The sequence below is a fragment of the Psammomys obesus genome, unplaced genomic scaffold (genome assembly GCF_907164565.1).
Source record: "Psammomys obesus unplaced genomic scaffold, mPsaObe1.curated_primary_1811, whole genome shotgun sequence".
Taxonomy (NCBI): Eukaryota; Metazoa; Chordata; class Mammalia; order Rodentia; family Muridae; genus Psammomys; species Psammomys obesus.
The window spans coordinates 4135322-4151046 of record NW_026596162.1 but is presented as its reverse complement, the minus strand read 5'-3'; the positions used below and the strand labels follow the sequence as shown (position 1 = coordinate 4151046).

Below are 15725 nucleotides of genomic sequence, written 5' to 3'. Positions count from 1 at the left end.
CAGTCATGTTGCTGGATTAAAATTCCTCTACAAAATAAAATAAAATTAGAAATTGATCTCTAAAATAAATAAATAAATAAATATGGTGGAGAACAATAGAAAACACTCAGAGTCAACCTCTGATCTCTGCACTGTGCATTCACACATGACACACGCGTGCGCGCACAATAGGGCTTAATGCTATTTGGACATGATGGTTAACATTGCCTTATGTATCATTTTCTACCGAGTCTTCCAAACTCTTGCCTTACTCTGTGTGCATGCACAACTGATAAAGCCTAAATTTCAGCCTTACTGAGATAATGGGATAAAAAGTAGTGTCAGTTATTCTGTAAAGCAACAGATCATAACAAAATACAATTATTCATATTGTTTCACAAAAACCAAAAGCAGCAGTATCTGCTTGTGCTTCCAGAACCCTTGGAGAAGGGTGAGCATGAGGAGAAAGTTGAGAGTTGATTGGAGCCTGCTTTCTTAAAGTTTTTGGACTTGTGCCCTCCCTAAATTGCCCGAATTTAAAACAGAAACCCATAGAAGCATCTTTGTGCCGTTTTCCAGCAGGATCCAATCTTTTAAACTCAGCCCTTTAGAAACAAGATGCTGACAGGGTCACTAACAACCCCAAAGTACCCCAGATGTTTGTTCTCAAGTTTTAAAAAGAAATGCGCCTACTTTTATCATTATTTTCAAACATAAATAGAAAAAGTGAAATATCGGACCTAAGGCCAACCACAGTTGTAAAAAGCCAGCTTGATCCCACACAGACCCAAGCCCATGGAGACCCAAGCCCATGGTTCCCTGAAGAACCATCTTCAACACATTCACAAACATCTTCAACACATTTCACACATATGGGTAGCTAACATGCTCTAGACAAAAGCAAGTGAAAAGGCATAGATGAATGATGGGGTTTTGAGCATGACTTCTCATGTGTAAGGATTGGTCATTCGATGCCCTTAGGTGGATAATCACTTGGAGTAGCTCAAAACTTATTATTCTTTATGACTGTAGTGACAATTTCTCTGGTACCTTCTATGCTAAAGTTGGCTTTGTCTCAATAGAGCTGTTTTGGGGGAGAATATTTCAGGGGAACACCTTAGGGAACAACCCTCCAACAAGGTGGGTTCTAGACTAGTATAAGATTTCTGAACTGTAAGAGCCATTGGGGAGCCAGAGAGATGACTCAGTGGGAACAGTTCTAGGCGCAAGCATAAGGACCCAATCAGGATCCCCACATACCACACAAAGCCGGATATGGTAGCACGTGTCTGCAAGTCTGTCGATCCTATGGTGAGATGGGGGTAAAAACAGAGTTCTCAGAATCCACCTGGCTTGGCATGGCCCAAGGAGACTTGGGGTTATTCTCTGTCCTCTATATGTGTGCCATGGTATATGCAGGCCCACACTCATGGACAGAAATACACAAATCACATATAAGCCTCTACCTCCCCCCACCCCCACACACACACGTTTTCTTTTTAAGAAAAGCTATTAGGGTGTGTAATAGCTTGGAACTAAAATGTTCCCAGTAGCCCATGCTTTAGAGGTTATAGAATTCAGCTTGGAGCCATTGGAAGATGGTAAAACCTTTAAGAGGCAGAGCCTGGTGGGAAGGTTTTAGGTCCATGGGAGGAGAACATTAGTAGGGCTAGGAGGACCTTCCTCATCCTCTCATTTGGGTCCTGGCCACAGGGTGAATAGTTTTCTACCACACACTTCCATCATGGTGTGTGGGCTCACCACAGACCCAAAGGCAAGGGAGACAACTGACTGCGGATTTGAACCTCCACAATGATAGACCTGTTTTCTTTGGAAATTTATCATCTCAAATCGTCTGTTACAGTAAGAGAAACTAACACAAGGTTATTAAACTAGAACCTGGGATGCCCCCCAAAGGCTGTGTTGAAAAGCGTCCTCAATACAGCAATATTTAGCAGTGGGATAGATAGGGCTCTACCTCAAAGGGCTAATCAACTGAAGGGTTCACAACTGAGCAGACTATTGGGAGGTGGAAGAAACTGGAAAAGATGAAGGTTAATTGGAGAAAGTGGGTCTCAGGGTATACCTTAGAAGGGTATATTTTAATCCTGAACTCTTGCCCTCATTCAGCCTAGACTCTGCCTTTCTCATCTTTCTTACCATCAGAAGGTAATTGGCTTTGTTCTACCATAGCCTCGTTGATAGGGTGGCCTTCCTGGACACAGGCCACAAAACAAGTCTAGTCACCACAGAGCAAAACCTCTGAAAATATATGCTAAATACACACACACACACACACACACACACACACACGCACGCACGCACGCACACACACGCACGCACACACGCATGTATAGCCTTCTGTTAAGTTGTTTGAGGTATTTTTTAATAACAATGGAAAAGCAATCAAGGAGGATTGTGGTGGTGTGAAAGAAAATGGCCCCCACAGACTCACAGGGAGAGCGCTATGTCAAGGTGTGGCCTAGTTGAAGTAGGAATGACATTGTTGGAGAAAGTGTATCTCAGTCATACCCTGATGCCTGCTGATCCAGATGTAGAACTCTCAGCTCCTTCTCCAGCACCACATCTGCCTACATACCACCATGTTTCTTGCCATGACAATAACAGACTAAACCTCGGAACCTAAAAGTTAGCCCCATTTAAATATTTTCCTTTTTAAGAGTTGTCGTGGTCGTGGTGTCTCTTCAAAGCAATAAAACCCTAACGAATACAGGGATCTAATAAAAAGAGATGGTGGCATGGGAGTGGGGAAGCTAAGACCATAGAATGGAACCAACAGACAGGCAACAGTAGGTATTCACTTCCTTCAGGAGGAGGAAAGGAAGTCCACAGGTCACCCACAAGGAAGCCTGCTTGGAGCTAAAGTCCCAGAAGGGCAGGGACAGTTGGAAATGGAGCCTCAAGGGGTCTCTGTCCTCCTCAACCTAATATTTAGGAAGGGCCAGGAATGGGCATGGCAGTAAGTAGCTTTGGTCTGACACAAAGGAACTTTCATGGGGAAAGGGTTATGTAACAAAAGCAGGCTCAACAACAATGACATTAGTAAGCTGATTCACTGTTAGCCTGGTCACAGCTTCATACCCTGACAGGCACATACATCTCAGGGGGAGGAACATTAAGTACCTCCACGATCCTTTTTTTTTCACAGATCATTTTGGAGAAGGACTCTCTTGTGGAATACTTTTTGGAAAATGCTGATCTAGCCCAATATTTATACAGACAAGGGAAGAACCGTAAACATTTGATTAAGTGGCTTCAACTAGATAGGAAAAAAAATAAAAAAGGATACTTTAGAGACTAGAGTCTAAACTCATCTCTCCAAAGTCTTTACCAAGGGCTCTTCTAATCTGTAAGAAAAAGGCTATCTAGATACCTTTAGCACCCTCAGGAAACCAACAACTTAACTGTAATAGTTGGCAGTGACTTGCAAAGCTCTAGGGAAATGTATGTTACGTGCCTTATTGGATCAAGGGCAAATGCACCACACTATGGGGAAAGAACATACATTCAAAAGAGAAAAGGGGGCAGTGGCTCACACCTGTAATTCCAACACTGGGAGGCAGAGGCGGGTAGATCTTCCTGAATTCAAGGCCAGCCTCAGCCCAAGAGAGCCAAGCCTACACAGAGAAACCCTGTCTGGAAAAACCAAGAGAAAGAAGGGGGTGGAGAGGGGAGGGAGGAAGGGGGAGAGGGAGAGAGGCAACACAGACCAAAAACTAAAATCCACTAAATATCACCTACATCCTGGTCACAATGTTACCACATTCATACCAGTGACACATGTGTGTCTATGTAACAATGGGATCAAATAACTTTCATGAATCGAATGTAACTAAGGGCCAAATTTATAGGAGTCCCCAAGGCTGGTATTAAGAGAGCCCTGCCCATTACAAACTCCATAAAAACGAAGCGCCTGTTCCACGGTCCTCTGAGGGAAACATCGTTCTGTTTTGTTTGCTTGTTTTCAGCTGAAGGTTCCTTGCCACCTTTTTACAGTTCCCCCACAATCTTTTGCTTCGTTTCTCTTTTTGTTCAAGTATCTATCCTATCACCCAGAACACACCCTCAACCATATGTTAGGGGAACTACAGGTGAATTCCTTGAACCAAACTATACAACCATGGCCCCAAGCACTTCCTTCTTTAAGGAGGTTTCCTCTATGCAGGTGAAAGGTAAAATGGGAAATAAGGGGTGGGTAATTTGGCTATAATTCAATTAGAAAATACCCCTGCCTATGATGAGTGTTCATATGAGAATACTCAACCTGACACACCTCGGACAAACTGCTGTGAATTCAATGCCACTCTTCAGACTTGCCATGTTTCGTGTTAGTGTTGTCATATTTTCTCATTTATTTACCAGTAATCTGTATAGCCCTTCTTCACAGAAGACAGTTAAAGGCCAAAGAGCCTTCTCCATGTATTATTTACAAAGCCCTTGGAAGTATGGAGCCTCGGTTAATTTAGATTCACTACAGCATAAGTAGTCCCAAGGTGGGCTGTGATCTCACCTCTATGTCCAATATAGTTTTGTTTTGTTTTGTTTTGTTTTGTTTTGTTTTGTTTTGTTTTGTTTTGTTTTGTTAGGAGGGAGGGCTTAGGGAGAAATTTTTTGAATCCCAAATTCACATTGTTTTAAAATAAATTTTCAGAAAGGAAGGAAAAATATTTACCCCCTCCCCTAACCAATTTCAATAATTTACAAGCATAAAATTCCAGTAATTCCTGCTCACTCTTCAGGACTCTCTATTTTACCCCTTCAAATCCTGCCGAGCACGGATCAAACAGAGCACAAGCCAGGGAGAAATTTAATCACTCACATCTCTCTCTGCCTGAGGGACTGTCTAGGTACTATGGTGACAGACACCTCAGTGAAAGTATGCGGGGGGGGGGGGGGGGGGGGGGGGGGGGGGAGAGAGTGGATAGCTCCTGGATTTTAAAAAAGAGAAGAAAGATTTCTGATAGATTTGTTGTCAACACGTAAAAAAACACTCTAAGACCCGACTTGTCATACACAATCAAAAGTTTTTGTCCAGCACCAGGGTGGGGCTGTGGAGACAAACTAGTATTCAACAAAGTTATTTTATTGTTCTTATCCCCAAAAGGCATAGTTTGAATTTGGATATACCCATGGCGTTTTTCTTACCCATTACATGGACAGCTTCTCGATAGAGGGCAATGAGCTGTTCTGTGTGACGCTGGGATGGTGGACAAACATTATACATTTGTCCAAACTCACAGAATGTACACCACAGGAGTGAGCCCAAATGTAAACTGTGGGTGCTAGGTAATGATGCTGTGTCCCCCGTGATAACAAATGGACTACTCCTGATGAGGGATGTCCCTGAGGAGGTGTACAAGTGGTGGGGCAGGGAATACAGAGAGAATTTCTGCTCTCATATATATATTACATATATTATATATTACATATATTATATATTATATAAATGATTTCTTTTTAGCATACTGCCTCTGTTGTTAACTTACTCTGATATGGGAAAGTACAAATAAAATCTGGAAGAAAAATTAAGTCAAGTAAAAATTTGTCATTTTGTAGTTGGAAAAAAAAGTCAGCCTTTGGACAATTTAAATGCAATTCACAGACTTTTTTAAAAGGGAGGGGAAAAAAAATAACTGGTCTTGGAGAGTAAGCAAAGCCAATTTGTAAAAATATCCCCCGGCCTCATCTGCACAGTTTGCACCAATGATAGAGCTAAGCTCCTCCTCTTCTGAGACACAAGTTGGAATATTTTTCCCAGCCCACGTTCGTGAACAGGAAACCAACAAGACTGTAAACACGGGAACAACAATCAACGGGCGCAGATGTTTCGGGCTGGAAGTCACATTCTGGACAAGGTGAAAGGGTAAGTGGTAAGAGTGATAATCAGGACCACGGCAGATAGCAAAGGTCAGCTCCGAGTGGGTCCAGGCGGGGACACTGTCCCTGCCTGCCCTGAGTCCACTCTCCCCCTCCCAGACACAGCTCCCAGTGATGAGAAAACAATCTGAACATAAAACGGGCACTGGGGAGCACAGACAGTTCAGGGCGAGGGCAGGCCCAAGCTATCTAGCAGGATCGGTCATCAAGGGCGTATGCTGCCGGCCTTGAACTTGAAAGTCAGGAAGGCACGCTCCCTCTCAGAACCAAGAGCAGAAATGTCAGAAGGAGACTCTTCAACCCAGGGGCATCTGGGATTGTGTTTGACACAACTAGGCTGTGGGGAGCCATCAAGGAATTACCTGATGTAATTTAGATACCAATTCCATTATGGGCCTGAGCTGGGGAGAATGGAGTTGGGAAGGGCAGGAAGAGGATCTCCTGGTGCCTATCAGGGAACAATGTCGCTAAGGGCAGCATGGTTTTCAACTCAGTTTCTGAAAGAAAACAATTCTTTGTTGGAGGTCAACAGTCCTGCAGCATACCACACAAGACGCATTTATAGGCATACTTAACTTTTTTTTTTTTTTTTCCAAAAAGCAGAGATCCAAGAGAAAATGTTACTGGCCATGAAAAGAATCCAGATTGTTGCCTCCCTCACCACTTAGCTGGAAGAGTGCTTCAGGATGTCTTTCGCATTTCTCCATCATCTAGTCCCTCTGCCCCACAGCCCTCCTGCTCCAGTGCCCCAGGAATGGATTCTTGGAATTTCCTCCTAACTTTGACGTCTATCAACAACACAGAGGAAATGCTGCAGAATAAATCTAACAAATGAAATTACCAGCACGGGAGACCAGGTAGCGAGTGAGAGCTTTCCAAGCTCTAAATTCTTCACTTAACAATAAGTTACCAGTAATCCCAAGCGAGGGTACTCAATAAACTCAAGAGCCAGTCATCTGTTACAAGACATGTTTCCTCAGGAAAAAAAAAAAAAAAAAAAAAAAAAACACGTTGTGAATGGTTTCCAAATCATGCTGTGAATCTTAACTTTTAGTCATAGGGTGCATAGTGGACCATATATTTATGTTAAACAAACATCTTACAGAACATCTGCAAAACTTGTAACTAATTTAAGAACCTATAAACATCAGTGTGATTATGTAGGTGTGGTGGCAAGTGCTCGTAATCCTCCCAGCAATCAGGAAGCAGAAACAGGAGAATAAAGAGTTTGAGGCCAGAATTAGCTGGGCAGAGTGGCGAATGCCTGTGATCCTAGCACTCAGGGAGGCAGAGGCAGAGGCAGACGGATCTCTGTGAGTTCCAGGACAGCCTGGTCTACAAAGTGTAGACCAGGACAAAGTGTAGAGTGCAGGACAGCCAAGGCTACACAGAGATACCCTGTCTGGAAAAAACAAAAGAGTTTGAGGCCAGAATGGATTCCATAGAGAGACCTTTTCTCAAACAAATAGCAAGCAACCAATCAATCCAAAAAGATCCCACAACTCAGGGTCCATTTCTAATGTTAATAGAAAGAGACAGCAGGTGGAACTTAGACCCTGAGAATTTCTGAAGTGCTCCAACACTTGAGAGTTTGATAGCACTGGTTGTTCAGTGACTAAATTACTAAAATGGTAGTTTCCTCTCCTCTCCCCCTTAATCCAGCTGTCACTCTTCTCATAGTCCAGGTGAGACCGCATTTGTTTCCTGGCTCACAAGTTCCAGGTGCACAAGAGATGGGCCACAGGTGAGTGTCGACAGGAAGCTGGGGGTTTGAGGACAGAACCATGTGTCTGAATGAGGTGAAGTCAGCTGTTTCAGTGGTGAGAGAGGGAGACAGGGACAACAGAACACCACTCACTGGTGCTTTGATAGTGACAGGAAAGAAAGACACCAGCCCCAGCCACTCCCCTCCTCAGCTCCAGGGTGACAGCCTGGGGCCTGGGAAGCTGGGCTGGATTGGCAGCAAGGGGTTGGGCTGTACTGCGGCCTCTGGAGGGTGGGACACTTAATGTGTAACAGCTGTTTACTTGCGTGGGCCCTTGTAAATTGCCTACCAGCATCACACGCCTGTATTGATTTCTACTGCTTTAAACTAGATATTCACGGCAGCTTCTAATCAGAAACAAAAAATCACCCCCTTAAAATATTGCCTACTTTCTTTCCATTGCTGGAAGCCAACAAATGGTGAAACAGATGAAACCCAGGAAAGAGAGAGAGCAAGGGGGGGAGGGGGAGCTGAAAATGGTATTTAAAAAGAGAAAACAATAACTTTACATCAAGTTATAAAATACGAATCCTGTAGAATAACAGGGCCTCTTCTGACTTGGATGGAAGAAGGCAGGACTGATGTGTGACAAAGTTAGCAGAAGGGAGACTCACTCTCCAAAGTCCTTCCCTAACTCTTCTCCAGTAAGCTCAGGGTGTGACAAATGGAGCGGTTATCATTGGAGTGTCTTCCCCTATCCTCAACAGCAACTGTTCACAGCCACCACCCATAGCCATACTGCCCCAGGCTGGGTGGAGCTCAGTGGCAGCGTGCGGGTTTAGCAAGTGTTGGGCCCTGCCTTCTATGCCTAGCACTAGAAAACGAAATCCAGCACATAAAGCAGCTGGACTCTTGAAGACACCCAGATGAAACGCAATCCTGACTTGTAAAGGAAATGCTGAACATCACCTTTTTTTTTTTTTTTCCACTTACCACAGAGATTCCCACAGCCCCGGGGAAAGCCTTCTGATCAGATTCAAGCTCTTAAACAGAGGAACTAAGCATGATTCAGCACGTTTAAAAAAGGATTTATACCCATTCTTAGAAGGACAACCAGAGGAAGCCCCATCTGAGCGCTAAACAATCGTATCTGCTTGCCCTTTGATCTTGGCTGAAGAACACTTTGTTCGGCTTCTCTGTTGAAAAGCCACTGAATTTCACATTTAAAACTCTTCGGGGAACACATCTACCTCTTCCCTGGACCAGGCTCTTTCACACTCTCCCAGCGCCTTTTGCTGAGGAGAGCTTACAGGCAACAAATTTATTTTCTGTTAAAAAAAAAAAAAATCTTTCTAAGTACAAGCATCCCAAATGAAAAACTGTAGCACTGATCCTCTGTTTATGAGAGCAAGACAGTAGAGTGTCTCTGGTTACAAATACAAGTAGGGAGTATTCCATTTTTCTTCTAATTTATGTTTCCCAAGAGTAATTCTGTTGAGAAGATTGCCAATATTTTTAGTACAATAAGTTTCTTGTTTCTTGTACTAACACTTACTGATTCCCTTACTGAGCATGTGAGCTTTTTATTTCATTTAATCCTAGCATCTGGAGATCAACACCTTATTAATTCAGGATAAGCCTGAAGTACAGAGATTTAAAGAGGCAGTTTCTACTCTCACACATGTAAAGATATTACAAATTAATACACATGTGGATAACTGAATTTAAAAGGCCTACTAATAAAACATTTATTTACATGAAATGCCTCAGTGTCCTAAATATCTCCAAGCATTTTACTAAGCAAAAACCAAGAATACCTTTTCTAAATAATTGGAGTGAGAATTTAAAATATAGGATATTGTTTATTTTCCTCAGTTCACTCTTTCTGAAGTGCCTTCAGTGTCTCAGCATTTTGTGAGGCTAGCATGTGGTTTCAGCCTTTGAAGGCTGACCTCCTAAACGCTACATACACAATGAGTAAGCAATTTTAAAAACAGGGATAGGCAGAGAGAGAAATTCCGTGTGATCAGCACAAGGAAGGAAAGGACCAGGGCGCTGTGATGATAAAGGAGACAGTAGAGCAGAGGCTAAGAAGTAAGAAGGCTTTGGGAGGAGGGTGGAATTTTAACCTAAGACCTAAAGGATGTGTCAGGGTATCTCTCCAAGGTCACCAAATTGGCAGGCTTACATAGCAGACTGTCAAGACATTTTAAGCAGTAGGAAAAAATGAATAGCAGGTGACATCCGTGGCCCTGATTTGATGTAAGTTCACAAGCTCACCCAGGCACTCAGCTGACACAGACAGCCCCTCACATCCCAGCCTGTTCCCAAGACAGGATTTTAAACAGTCAACATCAACAATGAGGTGGAACCGAATGACCAGCGTTCAGGCTATGAGAGACTCATCCTGTTGATTCATACTTCCTGATAGTCGGGCTGGCTGACAAAGTTAGGGTGTTTCAAATGTATTTCATGAGCAAATTTTCCTCCAGTGCCAGGGAAGAGGCATGTTTACAGAGGCGGTAACTTTCCCTTCTGCTTCTAATGCGTAAAACCTTCTTAGTGCAGGGATAACGTGCAAACACGGTGTTGTCTTTTTACGGGTTCTTTAACAGATGAGTCTACAGATGTACTACATCAGTCAACATGACGTCGACACTAAAGGGAAAATGAGCAGAATCCTCATAGCCTCCTTAGGACATCCACACTTCTGAGCTTCCAGACCCTTTCTCTTCAGGTGAACTCTCCCTGTGTCCACAGCCATGCTCATCAGATTTTATCACCTTCTAGCCTCTGGTGAATTCTCATCTTCCCCACTGCTACACAGAGTAAGAGGAATGCAACTGCCTTTATTGGCAGGTGGTAACGCTTCTTGCTGGGATTCTCCCTGTGAAGAGGTTTTCTCCTCCCTGCAGGCACCCTATGATAGGATATAATGGGCTTGGGACAAAGAGTATCCTTCAGTTCCATGTCAGACTGTCTAGGAATCCACTTGTCCTATACTGGTGTGCTCCCTTGGAACTTTCTGTATTTAAAAGCATCGTTTATAAAATAAATAAATAAATTCAGATATGGTCACGTGTGCCCGTAATTCCAGTACTCTGGAATTTTAGGCAGGAGGTTTTCCAGCTTCATCTCAGCTTGGGCTACACAGCATAGCCCTGTCTCTAAAAGGAAAGACAGGATAGAAGAGAAGGAGGGAAAAGGACAAGGAGGAGGAAAGAATTCTGGAGGGGGAGAAAGAGAGAGAGTTAGGGAGTACCATATATCTAGGGAGATAGGATGCTAAACAATATAGCCATAACAAAATTAGTTGTCAACCACCTTCAAACAGTGTGTGTGTAGGAAACTGTGTGCACTTGTAGACCACGGAAGGTCAGAAAAGCAAGGGAAGAGAGGAATTTGGAAGTCACACACACACACACACACACACACACACACACACTCTTAACAAATCTGCCTCAAACCAGATCTTTATATTTCAGTTACCATCAAAAAACAATGGTTTCTGAACCCTAGAATCATTGGGCACCACTTATAAATATAAATATATATATATATATATTCTGAATTCTGCCCAAACCTCCACGTGCTGACTGAACTGAAATGGAGTGCTGCCAGGGGTTCTGAAAAGCCTGCAGGTCATTCTGGTGTGGCACAGCATGAAGAAGCCTTTGGCTTTTCTCTCTTCCAGATATGACACAATGATTTCTTTCAGACACCTTTACTGTGGTGGCACAGATGTCTGAGCTCACCCACAAGATTCTCTCTCTCTCTCTCTCTCTCTCTGTGGGTCTGAGTAGGACCAGCCCCAGCATCCTAGTACTTTATAGGCCCAAAGTGGCACTAAGATCAGCCATGGCTGGGGCCTATGAAATCAAAAGAATCAGACATGTTAGAACAACACAAGCAATACTGGCTCTCTAGCCCCCTGACCACCCCATTATCACCAAGTTTTAGTGACTGGCATGTGAAACAGTTTCCTTAGAATGCTCCCTGGAGATGGTTCAGCCTTGAACTCGATTCCAATACACTGTGAGAATTCTTGTCCAATCAGATCCCCCCACCCTGGCAGTGCAAGTAGCCAGGTTGGCAGGCCCTGAGACTCCACTCCCTGTGAGAGTCTGTTTCATGAATTTCCCAGGAGGATTTCAGCGCTGCTTGGATGCTGGTCATTCTGCCTCCACACCTTCCTGCTCCGGTGGATTGCTACCCTCTGCACACAGCCTCCACCCGGCGGAACTAAGAATCCTAGAACTCAGGTATTTAACCCTGGGTCATCATTTCTGTAACTCCTGCCTCGAAAAAACGAAGGAAGCCTCTGACAGGCCTTGCAGCCCTCCGTCTGGCAAGCGCATGCTAACCGTTCTGGGGCCTGGGGACAGGCATGGGTCTCCCTGGGGACAGAGACCCAGGAGCGGAGCGGCTGCAGCCACGCTGGGTGTGTCTACTTCCGCAGATCTATTCACTGGGGACGTGCCTCCGAGTCTATACGGAGTTTATGAATAAAGACAAGCAGGGATCGGAAGCAGTGACTCGGCAGTCCTCCTTACCCCCTTTTGTGTTTACAGATGAGAGAAAACTTCGGGGGGTAGGGAGGGAGGAGGGGGACGTGACTCTGTCCGGGGTTTGCCACAAAACATTTGTGGCCGAGCCCAATTTAGCCGCCCTCGACTTTCCATTCTGTTGCCTGGCAACGGAGTTCAGTAGGGCTCGGCGGCCAGCCCTGGCCCCTACCCCACACCCTTTTCTCTCTCCCCCAGAGGCTTGGGCAGCCTTGATTAAAGGGTCAACCTTTTGGGACAATGGCCAAGGGCACTGAGAGCTCAGGCACTGGGTGGATTACCCCAGTTGCGCTGGAATCTCGCCTCGCGCTGACGCAAGCCCCGCCTGGCTGGGACCGTCACACCTTCCACAGTCCTGCGGGACCTTCCTCGGCCACCAAAGCCTTCCTTCCTCAAAGACCCGCGAGTTTCCCATAGAGCACTCACATCAAGTTCTCAAAACTTCCCAACTGCCGGTGGGTTCCCTGATCGTCACGGTGGGTTCACCGAAACTCCAAGCGTCCAGGGGGCCAAGGAGGACAGTTCAGAGGGGAAAAGAGTGCAGCAGAGGGCCATACCTGAACTAACGATGGCCACCCTAGGGCCAGAACGGAGTTGGGGTGGCCCGAGCTTGGCAGAAATAAGAATACAGGCAAAGCGTCCCGAGCCCCATCCCCACCCCCAGGAAGGCAGCCTCGGGCACCCCGGCGCGCCCCAGCCCCTCTCCGGCTGCAGCGGAGCGCACCCGGCCGCGCAGGTGGCAGGCGCGCCGGCCGCCCCGCACCCCTGCCGCGCGCGCCCTCCGCCGCCGCCCGCCACCACCCTGAGCCCCGAGGGGCCGAGGAGGAGGGACCTGTCCCCCGCGTGACCCCTAAACCCCCCAATCCTTACCCAGGTTCACAAAGCTCATGACCATGTCGGCATCGTTGAGGAAAGCGCTGTCCTGCGCGCTGGTCAGTGGGGACGCGCCGCCACCGGCTCCCGGGGCCAGGAGGCCCTTGCGGTTCAGGGAGTGCGCGGCGCCGGGAGCCGGCTGTCCGAAGCGGGACGAGCTGGCCCCTCCGTGGGGCCCGGGCCCCCGCGGGTCCCCCCCGGCCGCTCCATCCTCGTCGTCGTCGGCGGCGGCGGACAGGGCGTTGTAGAGATCCAGCATGAAGAGCGGAGCGGACTTCAAGCGCCCCGGAGGGGGCTCCTCGCGGGCCGCCTGCTGCTGCTGCTGCTGCTGCTGCGGGAGCGCGGGGGGCTGCGGCTGCGGGAGGCCGTGCAGGGGCCGCGGCCTGTGCGGGAGCCCCAGCACCGACAGGATCTCCTTCTGCATCTCCCGCTTCTCGTGGGTCTTGAGGCGCCGGTACAGGAAGCCCGAGGGAGACGACTGCGGCGGCGCCGGCGGCTGCTCCGGGCGCCCCGGGCTCCCGCCGGTTCCCAGCAGCTGCCCCCCGGCGGCGGCGGAGGCGGCCGCCGAGGCGAGCGACAGGGGCGGCCGGAGCGGCGGGGGGCCGCAGCTGCACAGCAACCCCCACCACCAGCACAGCCACTGCGCCCTCCGCCCCAGCCCGGGCATCCCCGCCCGGCCCGGAGGGCCCCCCGCGGGCCCCGGGAGGCGTCGAGCGGCGGAGCTGTGGCCCTCGGAGCGGGCGGCCCCCGCCACCTCTCGGCGGCCTCTCTTTCCCGTTCCTGGTGCTCAGTCCTTATCTCTCATGGTCATCCGTGGCGCCCCCACCACCACCAGCACCAGCACCAGCACGAGCCCGGGAGGAGGAGAGGCGGCGGCGGGGCGGCGGCAGGTCTCCGGGGGCGGGCGCGCGCGCGCGGCTTGGGCCAGGTGTGTCCCTAATCGGCAGGACCGCGCTGCAGCTGGCGCCCCCGAGCGGGTCACGGCGCGGTCACTCGCCGTCTGCACGCGTGCACTGCCCTGTGCCCTCGCAGGACGCTGGCGACAGTTCAGGAGATGGGGGCGATGCCGGCCACCATCCCTGCGCACGCCCCTCCTGGCTTGGAGGACGGTCGTGAAGTCTGCTCCGCGGAGGGTCCCGGGCTGTGGCGACCCCGCGTCCTGAGCAGCCGATCTCCTCCTCCTCCTCCCGGCTTCAACTTCTCTCCGGCCCGAAACTCAGTGCCCCTCCGCCCTCGGGCACCGTCGCTCCCCCTCGGAATCTCCGCGCGCCTCCCAGAGTGGAGACGGCCGGGATCGAGCTTTCCTCGCTCGGCCGTCTCCTAGGGTACCCGGAGGATCCCGCTCTCCGAGGCGATGGGAAAGGAGAGGAGCCGAGCGCGGAGCGGAGGCTGCGGCGTCGGCTCGGGAATTCGCAGTCTCCCGCCTCTGCGCGCTGCGCTCCCGGCCACCGCCAACGTGGGCTTTCTGCTGCGCGTCTAGCTCAGGTACTGCACTCAAGCCCGGGGACGCCCCGCCCTCCTCGGTAACAGACAGGCTATCGACCAATGGAGAGGCGACGCTTGAGGGCTATTTGCATAGGCCCACCCCCTTCTTTCACCCTCTCTCCTCCCGAGGCCTCGCCTCCGCCGCCGCGCGTAGGTTTCCAGCACACAGAATTCTTGGAGGCACCAGGAGTTTGCTTGGGCGGGTAAGAAAGGCAAAGAGGTCATTTCTGGGGAGGAAGATCTGGTCGCGACCCCCATCTAAACTTTTCTCTGCTAAATAAAAGCAAACACTGCTATTTAATCCGTACCGTTACCGAAGGAGACAATAATGTGACAGTTTTCTCCTTCCCTTCTTGGTTTCTCTTATTGATGGAATGTAGGCGTTTAGCAGACACGTGGCTCTCAGAGGCAGCTGCTGTAAGTTAAGACACACCCTGCACACACACTAGCTGCAGAGAGGGCGGAGGACAAGCAAGATCAGAGGCCTGGAGGTTTTCAGTAGGGTGTTTCAACGTATCTCTTCATTTGGGCTGCATTTGGCTTCTTAAACTAAAAAAACAAAAACGAGAGAGGCCCCAGTCTGCTAGTGTCACCACCAAAGCCTTCCCCGTGTTCTTGCTGCTCTCTCAATGCAGTTGGTCAGTTGGCAATTGGCATTGTACTGAAATACAATGTAAGTTACAGAGCGCCCGGTAAAACGTCAAGACGGTGGTAATCTCAATGAGGGCAGAGGCCTGGGAAGTATAGAAAACAGCCAGGATAATAAAGAGGTCGCCAAACACAGGTTGCTTCGATCCTTGAACCAAACTGGGACTGCTTCCAACACCACCTTCTACCAACACAGACGCGAGTTCATTTTCTTCTATACTCAGAGGCCTGCTCATCTGTGGATGGTAGAAGCAGCTGTGCGTGAAACATTGGAGTCTTTCACTTGGCGAGAATGTAAGGATTGAGAAACAAAAACTTCGCCTACTTTCAGTTTTAGTTTACACGGTCCAAAATATTTTAGGTCATCCATAGTTGGAGTAGGAGGCCAGAGAAATCAAAGGCATCCACCGTTTCTTCTGTCTACGAATCGCTGCTGTGCTGCCCAAGAGGCTAGGAGCTCTGCTCAGAAGGCCTGAAGTCCAACAAGGGCACATAAGCTTCAAGCTAAGGCCGTCCTTCTTGCACAGACGCAGCCTCACCTTCTTTCTAAGAGGTCTGGCCAGCCGTATGGG

At 48.4% G+C, this 15725-nt stretch overlaps 1 protein-coding gene across 1 annotated transcript in view; it reads right to left on the bottom strand.

The window, feature by feature from the left end:
- Bmp6 (bone morphogenetic protein 6) overlaps positions 1–14467 on the bottom strand; it is a 143728-nt gene extending 129261 nt beyond the window's left edge. Inside the window, exon 1 of the mRNA XM_055595092.1 lies at positions 13018–14467. Within this exon, the coding sequence (XP_055451067.1) occupies positions 13018–13687 (670 nt within the window). The 5' untranslated portion in view covers positions 13688–14467. The remainder of the gene's footprint in view (positions 1–13017) is intronic.
- Positions 14468–15725: the final 1258 nt, after the last annotated feature.